This window comes from Bidens hawaiensis, unplaced genomic scaffold (genome assembly GCF_021521415.1).
Source record: "Bidens hawaiensis isolate Kalapana, Puna unplaced genomic scaffold, B.hawaiensis_p1.1 tig00020018_1, whole genome shotgun sequence".
Lineage (NCBI taxonomy): Eukaryota > Viridiplantae > Streptophyta > Magnoliopsida > Asterales > Asteraceae > Bidens > Bidens hawaiensis.
The window spans coordinates 250804-260958 of NW_027493038.1; the positions used below are offsets into that span (position 1 = coordinate 250804).

At 31.2% G+C, this 10155-nt stretch overlaps 1 protein-coding gene across 1 annotated transcript; it reads right to left on the bottom strand.

The window, feature by feature from the left end:
* Positions 1–7342: 7342 nt before the first annotated feature.
* On the bottom strand, positions 7343–9061 carry LOC143559668 (BOI-related E3 ubiquitin-protein ligase 1-like). The gene is made up of 2 exons (XM_077048171.1): positions 8597–9061; positions 7343–7981 (listed from the first exon to the last, which is right to left on the bottom strand). Exons 1-2 carry the CDS (start codon positions 9056–9058, stop codon positions 7421–7423), a joined length of 1023 nt encoding a protein of 340 aa, XP_076904286.1. The 5' UTR covers positions 9059–9061; the 3' UTR covers positions 7343–7420.
* Positions 9062–10155: the final 1094 nt, after the last annotated feature.

Below are 10155 nucleotides of genomic sequence, written 5' to 3' on the forward strand. Positions count from 1 at the left end.
TACTGATCAAACAGATACAAAAAAACCATGAACAATTTACCGTTCAAGGTGGTTTTCAAAAACTGACCTCGGTTACAATTTAAGCCGCTCTTTTTAACAGTTCATGCTAATATTCAAAACAATGATGCTAGATGAATAATTAATACTAGCCAAAGGCAAAGCCACCTTGAATTGAAAATGGTAAGCAATACCAATAAATTGGGAAAAAATAAATGATGGTTGGACATAAAATGATGTGTGTGTTGTCTTTTTAGTGGGGTATTGTTGAAAAGGCGAATTAAATGTTAGTGTCAATACAATTACAATAATAGTCATAGTACAGTAGTACTCTTTTGCTTTTTCAAAACCCACAAGGACAACTCAAAGCTATGAAACCTACTCCAGATGTTGATGGAATACTTATTCCCACATAACATGATTATTATTGACCCTTTCTTTCACTATGCCAAAAAAAAAATAAAAAAATAAAAAGATATATTCTTTTTAGATTTGTTTTTATTTTATTTTATTTTATTTTATTTTATTTATTGGGCCCTCCCACTCTCTCCTCCTTCAACACTTAACTTTCACTTCTGGTGAAAACAATTATTTAAACTTGTAAGCAGGTTCATACACAGGTCATAAGGCTAAGGGGTGTGGGGGCTCTAGTGGGGGCTCCAGCCAATAATATTATGACGTGTGGCAGAGAGAGAAATTGGATAAGGGGGGTGTTGGAGCCCCCGTTGGAGCCCCTGGCCCTGGTGTGGAGGGGCTCCAGCTAATATATATTTTTTAATTAATTCCACACCCCTCAACGGCTCTTTTTCGAACTCCAAGACACCTTTTATCTCTCTTCTCCCGCGACCAGCCTCACCCCTGCCTGGATTTCCGCGCTCGCGCCCCTGCTCGTGCCCCGGTGGTGTGGGGTTAGCGCCCCGGGGCGCGAGCGGAGGGACTCTAGCGCCCCGGTTAGCGCCCCACACCCCTCAGCCTAAAGATATCCATTTACCTCTTGTCATGTAGCCATCAACTTCTTTCTCCTATCCACTTTACATTTTTTCTATACATTGTATTTTATTTAGTATTAAGAGATTATCATTCGTCCCATAAAAAGAATATAATAAGCATCAAATTATGTTTCTTAACTATGAAATTCTTCTTTTATTGAACAACTATAAAACATGTTAAAAATATAAAAAACCAACCATCTTATAAACCCAATATATCTATTATTTTGTGGTGACATGAAATTTAACTTTTCTTTTGCACAACAAGATCAAATAATATATTAAAAATGGGGGTACACACCTCCAACGGGTGGTTGAAAACAATTACATATGTAAGCGGAAAAACAACAATTACATAAGTGCAACCCTGATAGACACTTAAGTTTCGATACAGGAGAACAAGGGGTTAACCCAAATCAACAAAACAAAAAACAATAATGTATATCTAAATTTTTTTAACAATGTTTTGAACTAACCCCAATACCCAAGATTTTGACGTTTCATGTCTGACTCCAGAACTAACCCCAATACCCAAGTTTCAACTATCTCTATTTCATTAGACCAAACCAATTGTGTATGTCTAAATACTAGGATGTTTTAGTAATGTATATCTAAATACATGGAACCTATTCGCATAACTGAAAAAATGAGATAACTTTTAATTGAACGAAAGTTAATAATAATATACTTATGATTTAATGATAAATTGTTTCATAAATAAATGATATGTTATAATCCGGTTTAAAAGTTATATGGGTTTGATGAGACCCAAGACCCGTTTATATTTTTACTATAAAATTCGTTTTTTTTAATATATATATATATATATATATGTAGGAGGGTTATCCTAAAAACAAGTAGTTTTCTAGGAAGACTAGGAATAAATCATAACCATTAGATCATATCAATCAATGGTTGAGATTTAAAATTACCAAAAACCGTCATAGTTTCCTAAAAATACTATTTTAGCATTATAACCGACATAGTTTCCTAGAATTATTCTTTCACCATAGGTTTTAATGCCAAATGTCAAAATTCAATTGTTCTTACCATTCCTAAGAAACTTCTTCTTTTTATTTGAACCTTTTTCTCTCTCTTTCTCTCTCTCTCTCTCTCTCTCTATATATATATATATATATATTAATTTTTAGTATATATTTATAGGATTTTTATATCAAATATTTGGTGAGATTAGTTTTTAATTTAATGAGATATTATACCCCGTTTAAGAAATATCTTGGTTTAATGAGACTCATACCCGTGAATTCGGGTAAAATGCATGACAAGCCTTCATTTAAAAATCAAGCAAATCTGGTAATTTCAAAAAATGGTGAGCGACCATATCATGACACATAGGATTTTTCTGTTTTTGTTTATATATTATATATAAAAAAGCCAACAATATTATAAAAGTATAAAAAGAAAAGAAAATGTCATGACACATAGATACATATTTGCGTATAAGTTAGAATGATCTAAAACAAGAGTTGGATTATCTTGAAATTAGGGTACAAAAGTAAAGGAAAAGTAAAGATGGATGGGCATGGTGATGGCATGGGCATTGGGCAGGGTGTCAGTGTCCTCTTCGACCATCATGGAGTGCGTGGTCTGTAAGATGCCCGCAAATGGATTCATGTGAAATTAATTATTTTAAATAATCCAATGAAATGTGCCCCCACTTGTAACCAAAATCTCTATTTTTATATATGAACATGAGGTGGGGTGATCATTATTTAATTTTTTTTATAACTTTTCGATTGATGGGATTTGACTTTATTCCTCCACATATCATACACATTTAATTTATTTATCGTCAATTAATTAGTTGAGGGAAGTTTTGGTCACACCTATGATAAGAAAAAGAAATATACAGGGTTTTAGGTTGGGTCAGTGTGTTTTTTCGATGATGGATTTTCCCTGAGGGTGAAATTGAAATTATCAGATGTAATCCGTCAGTGATCCAAATGACGTTTACAAAAATTTGTTTACAGTTGATTTTCTGATCTAATGGTATGATGGTGATAGTTAAAGTTTTGGATCTCTAAATTCTTAAGTTTAAAGCAAGACTTAATGGGTTTTCCAATAGTATTGAGCTTCCTTCTTAATAGTGTTTTGGATGAGTTAGGTCTAAAATGTTAAAATCAATATGAATGGTTGACATGCTATTTTAAGTTTTAGTCGGGTATTAAATATAGTTTAAAAAATGATGTAAAGAATCAATTAATTTATATACACATATAAATAATTAAATAATAAAGATTTGTTGTGGTGTTCAAAGACGTGATGATTTTGACAAAATTGAGATGTGATGGATGATGCGAGATGGGAGATGGGGTTTCCAATGTGGATGGCACCTTCCACATTAAAAATTAATATTAATTAAAATATAATTATTATTTGTTAGTGTATTCATGTACCATGTGTATGTTGATATTATAGAATCTATCATCCAGTAGACTCCAATATTTAATTGTTCACCACACTTGGAAAAGGACGATTGAATATAAAAAACTTGTACCGTTCATCCATCGATATACACCTAATAATAAAACAACTTTAATTATAATATTTAATATATTTAATCATCATTGACCTTTTCTAAACATATGGTTTTTAAATAAGTTACGTGCATATACTTTATTATTTAGTAAGTTGTATTTTCAATATTGGCTTTTGATATATTCTAGTGTAACTTGATTTGAAATGGTATTGACTTTGATTCTTATTCAAGATTTTATATATTCATAAGAAAATAATTATTAGTTTCTTCAAATATTGTATAAATTTATGCTTTTAATTCATTAAAATTTGGCCTAACCTTTTTTTGTTATGAGCAGGTCCGAGGTAGATTTTCTTTATACAATCAAAGGTTCTATATGAAAACACGTGTTCGGTCCCTTAATGAAATATGTAGCGAATAAAATCTTATGATACACCCGATCAATAAGTCCGGCTCCTCCACTTGTGACAATAATAGAGTTTATTGTTTGGTTACTTAAACTTTTCTTCAGGCAAAAGTAACAAAAGAATACCACGAACACCTTTGAATAAAGTTTATGTTTGTATCATGCTTTTTCTTTAGTGTAATCATTTGACACTTCATCCAACACTATTGTTCTCATACAATGTTAAAGGAAAAGGAGTGTTTAAATGGGAGCATCACAACCGGTGGTAGACCAACAACGATATTTCTTCTTCAAGATTAAAAGTAATCGGTACCTTGACATTAAAGAAAAACATATTGCTTTTATATAAACCGTAGTTATCACACGTATATTGTCTTTAATAATATATATGTTTTAAATCCTCTGCCTATTCCAACCGGTCTCAAAATGAAAAGACTAACAAGAGCATCTTTTCAGCAACTAAAAAAAACAATTGTCCGATTATCTACCTCTTTATTGTAATTGAATTCTTTTATTTAATATATGAAAAAAAATATGTATTGATGTAAAAAAAATAAATTATTAATTAACTACATTATTCAATAGCCTTCGCAAACTAGCTTGGGTGGTTGGGGGGGGGGGGGGTCACAAGGTTACCTTCTAGAGAGGTATCTGGTTCGATTCTTACAAGTGTGTTGTCACTTATTATGGAGAACATCATTGTATGAGGATTCAAAGTCTAGTAAGGAATGCTTATTGTAGAAGCCCAGACAGACTTAATGCTATTAAAATAAATTAACAAAAACTAATTTATTTTAAAAAACTTTATCTATGATTTGTGAACCAGGGTTTTCTTAATTATCTACACTATTCAAAAGCCATAATAAACCAGCTTGGATAGTTGGGGGGGTTTTCATAAGGTTTCCTCCTAAAGAGGTTCCGAGTTCGATTCTAACAAGTGTATACCACTTATTGAGAATAACATCACCGTAAAAGGATTCAAAGTCTACTAACGAACCCATACGAACTAACGCTAAAAAAAAAAGAAAACTTTATTCAACAAGGGGTTGCAAGCAAGGGGGACCATATGGCAGAAGAATTTGACCTAAGGGCTATAAATGTAATAAATTATTAAGTGGGGATTAGATTGATAATAAGTCATAGACATAGGTACCACTACTAAAAATAAAAATATGAACGTTAAAGGAGTGGGATGCCGGCCATAAAGCGACAGAAGTTGTGGTCCCCACGTGGCAGAGAAAAAACCTGCTTTTAAGGATCCCTTCCCTCTTCATTATTTTAATGTCTCTTTCCCATTAAATGTCCACTTTGGCGTTTCTATCCGTCCTATTGGGGCCCACCTATGTAGTATTACATGCCAAAGTTGATATTTTATATTCTAAAAAAGTTGTCTAATTTATACATTTTTAATTCTCTTAATTGTTTATTCAGTTTCAAACATAATAACTCCCTCCTACATCACCTTCTTATACATTATTAATACACAACTTTTGTTTATATGAGAATTGCAATTAAAAAGAAAGTTAATTATGGATCTAAATTATATCATATACTCCGACTAATAAAATAGACAGAGTTAAGGGCTCCGTATAACTGAGTTGAGACAGCTGGCGGTGACTTTTTACTATTTGTTAACCGTTTGAAAAAAATGGACGGATTTAGGAATTAACATAATGTAATTTTTTTTTCTAAAAAGTTATGTTAGGTGTTAGATAACTAATTGAAAAAACCTAAAAAATTAGTATCTGATACCGAATAACACAACTTCAGTGTTGGTGTCTAAAACTGGAGTTTGTAACCTACATTATAATGGTTTTAAAAGCGGTTGAATATGAATTATAAATATAAACATTCATTTTTAAACCGCACTAGAAAGAACTCCGAACCAGTGTTGATCACTAAAAACAAGATTTTCTTTATTGGTGTTAGTTTTTGAAAATGCCCGTTAAATCATATTATAGTTTGCAAGAAACAATCTTGATCATCGAAAACAATCTAATCTATAATATAAAGTATTTTGTTTTGAATATTTTTTTTAAGCTAAGGTGTTTTAAAGGTTATGTGGACCAACAACCCCATTGGTTATTTCGATTTAACAGTTGATGTGCATAATGTTGCATTATTTTAATTAATAATTACAATTAAGATATTATTATTAGACTAAATGCCTCTTGTGTAACATGAATGCAACCGGCAAACCAATACCTAATTGATTAAGAAGTACATTAAGGTAATTAGCATACGTATAAGGTTAAGGATTGTTGTATGTGTCCTTTTCGATGGATACAAGATAATGCCTTGGAAAGTGGTTTGAATATGGATACGATGAACGTGTCTCTTTGCCTTGTATTTTACTTTGCCCCTTTCACTTTCCAATGTCAAAACAGATAGATGCTTCACGCCTCTCTCTCTTTAAATACTTTTGTTCTTTTATAAAATTAAATGCATTGTCACCTCTATTTTATTATTACTATCACGCCTACATTGTTTCTGCCTACCCTTCTTTATTTCGTTACTTAATGAATTATATTTATTTAATACAAATTGTTTGTTATATATTCTTGTTTTTGTCTGTGATGTTTGAAGGGTTAACAATCGAATAATCAGTCATTTAAATGGTTTAAACAATTGTTGTTTTATATTATAATGATATCGTTTAATGTTAAATTAGAGTCGCGTGAAAATTTTGAGTGAAATTGCTCGTTATGATTAGGAAAACGAAAAACAAATTTCTCAGGCTTGGTGAGACGGACCTACCAAGTTTACTGGTAGACGGTTTAACAATTAGCACTCAAAAATTTAAACCATTATTATTTTTTAAGCTTAACTTGTTTTAAAAAAATAAATTAATAAATGTGGTTAATGATTATAACCCATATACTTAAATATTTAATAAAACGGAGAAGGTATAATGATGAAACAATATCAATAAGGATAAAGAGCTGGCTCGATAACTATTAGATTACTTTAGTGGCAAATGTGGCAAATGGTTGTGGGTTCAAGTCGTATTTGACACATTAGGTAAAATATGTGAAAAAGCTAGTTTACAGAAAGAAAATACTGTCTTGATTTACACAATCAATAAATATCAAGTTGTGAACCAGACCAAACTATTAAAATCGTCATACCTCTATAACAGAATCATAAAACACTGTTTGGATCTCAAACCGGTCAAACCGGTCAACTTGCTTTAACAGAACAATTTAACGTTTGTTGAACGTTTAATATTAAATAAATAAATAAAAAGTATAAAAGCAAAAAAGCATTTACTGCACCTTCGCACTTTCATGTACCCATGTTGACATCACCACCTATCTACCCATCACCCTACCCCACCCTACCCTTGACCCTAACCAAAACCTAATTAAAACAAAATTAGAGATTTAATCACAATATTAATTTGCAACCAAGAAAATTAAAATATCAAGAAAAAAAACTAGTAAGCTAAATTCATGGTCACAACTTACAATTTGTTAGTTTCTGAAATCTATTTGTCATCATTGTAAATATTTGAATGAAAATTAAACATCATGACATGTTCACATGAACACTGATGTTCTTGGTGGATTTACAAATTGGGCAAATGTTAACTGAAGAAGCACATGTTGTGCAAAGACATAAATGCCTACAAGGCAAAAGCAACACACATGATTCTTCCTTCCCACATGTCTTGCACAATCTGTTGTTGCCGTTGTTGTTATTCGCACAATCCTCAATATTGTTAACCCGATTTAACGATATCCGATTTTCTTCATTATTGCTTTCGCAGCATGATTGCGCCTCATCCGCCTCATCGACACACGCGGCCGTGCGGTACTCGTCGTGAACGACTTGTTCTAGCACTTGTTTTAAGTTGCTCCGTAATGCGTTTGCGGTTGCTTCGTTTGTTTGAGCTAACTCGCGCCAGATTTGATTCTCTACACATAGGGATTTCACTTTTTCCTCTAATGCCCAATTTAATTTTGCGATTTTTATTATTTCTTCTTCTTTTGCTCGAAGCCTTTTCGATATGTTTTCCTCGACTGCAGCGATTAGTCTACGCGAATTTCGCTTTCGTCTCTCTTCGATATCCAGTCTCACTTTATCCGTCTGCGATATTAAAACCACAATTAGCTTTACAATTTCATCACAAACAGTCATTTCAATATTTCATCAACAATTTCATGAAATTGAAATAAAAAACTCTAATAACAAAATAATAATAATAATAATAATAATAATAATAATAATAATAATAATTAAGTTACAAAATTAGGCTTACAATTTTATACCTAATCTCATGAAATCCGAATAGAAAACTTGAATAATAATAATAATAATAATAATAATAATAATAATAATAATAATAATAATAATAATAATAATAATAATAATAATTTACAAAATTACGTTTACAATTTCACGAAAAAACAAATAATAATTAATTGCCAAAATTAGATTCATAAATTCATATATAATTCATGAAACCAGAATCGAAAATAATTAATTTACAAAATTAGTTTTAAAAATTTATAAATTATTTAATGAAATCAGAGTAATAATTAGCTTTACAAAAATAGTATTTTTTTCATAAACAATTTCATGAAATCAGAATTAAAATCTCAAATAATAATCAGCTTTTCAAAAACAGATTCACAATTTTATAAAATCAAAAACTCTAATAATAATAATAATAATAATAATAATAATAATAATAATAATTACCTGATGAGCAATAAACTGATCAATCTCCAGCTGTTGCTGTTGGATCTGCATCGATATATCTTCTCCAAGAAACGTATAACCTCCACACCGATTTTGACTCTGATTCATATTCATATTCATGTTCTGATTATTATTATTATTATTATTAACAAACGACAACAACGTATTCAGATCCGAACAATCTCGTACTCGTTTCCTAGAAACCGGAATACTGCACGTGAGGCCACTCTCAGCCTTCAACACGTTGTTGTTATTCATCGACTCCGCGTATCCTCCAGAATAGTTGTACATCATAGGATTATTAATATTATTGTTGTTGTTACTACCCATTGTGTAACCCAAAGGTGGTGTGGTGGTACCAGTGGCTTGATTGGTATCAATATTAATATTAATATTATTGATGGTGTTTGGTAGCATCATTTGAGGGTGGAAAAGAGTGTGGTGACTTGCCTCAACTGCCATTGAAGGTGTGTGTATATTATTCAGAGCGTTTTGATGTTTGTTTGCAATGAATATATTGTGTTTTGAGAGAAGAGAAGAGAAGAGAAGAGAAGAGAAGCATGCAAATGTTGAGAGAATGGGTTATTGTGGTGGCTTTTATTGGAGATGGGATTGGGTTTGCTTTTAAAAAGAAAGAAAGAAAGAAAGAGAGAGAGAATATAAATGGTCTTGGAATAGGAAATTGTTAAAAACTAGTTGGTTTAATTGGACTATTCTTTTAATAGATTTTTATATGTTATTGAATTTTATTATCTTATTTTATAACAAGGAATAAACTATATGCTTGTTATATCTATATTTAATTTAATTATTTGTTTTATTTAAGTTGTGATTTTTTAGTATCATTTATTCCGTGTTTTATACTCTTTTTTAGTTGTATCCATATACTTGTATAATTATGTCCATATATAAATAAAATTTTGTTTTATATGAATGTGATTATGTGAGCAACATAATTATATATAAAACCTTGTGTAACAAGTAATTTGCACAACTACATTCCTAAATAAACTCGATTAAGAATTACAAAATTAGTTTGGTGATTTAGATATTGATTCATTGTTTACATATATTATCTAAAATACATATTTGTGGTGTCCATCATTAGAACACGATAGAAAACGTTCATACTAAGGCTATGGGGTATTTTGTGGCTCCAGTGCTTCTCTCCGCTCTGTATCATATTAACATATCACATTCCATTCCGCTCCAGTTTGAAAATTCTCAATTTTTCGTTTTTTCTCATTCTTATAATAAATAATAAGAATATATTGAAAAGAGGTATAAATAATAATTTTATATTAGACATGTGGTGGTTAGAGTGTGTCTATTGTTTGGGGGGGGGGGGGGGGGGTGTTGTTTGTTAGCAGGTTGATTTGCGCGGGATATCCCATGCCTTATTACACTCTTAGAAGCCACTCTGTGAGGGGTGGTGTTCCACTCGATCACAAAGGCACTAAGCAAGGAAAAGTGAACTATACCACGTACCCTAAATATAAGTATGTGTGATTAACGATTAACCACACTTCACTACTTTGGGAAGCACTTATCCCCATCAT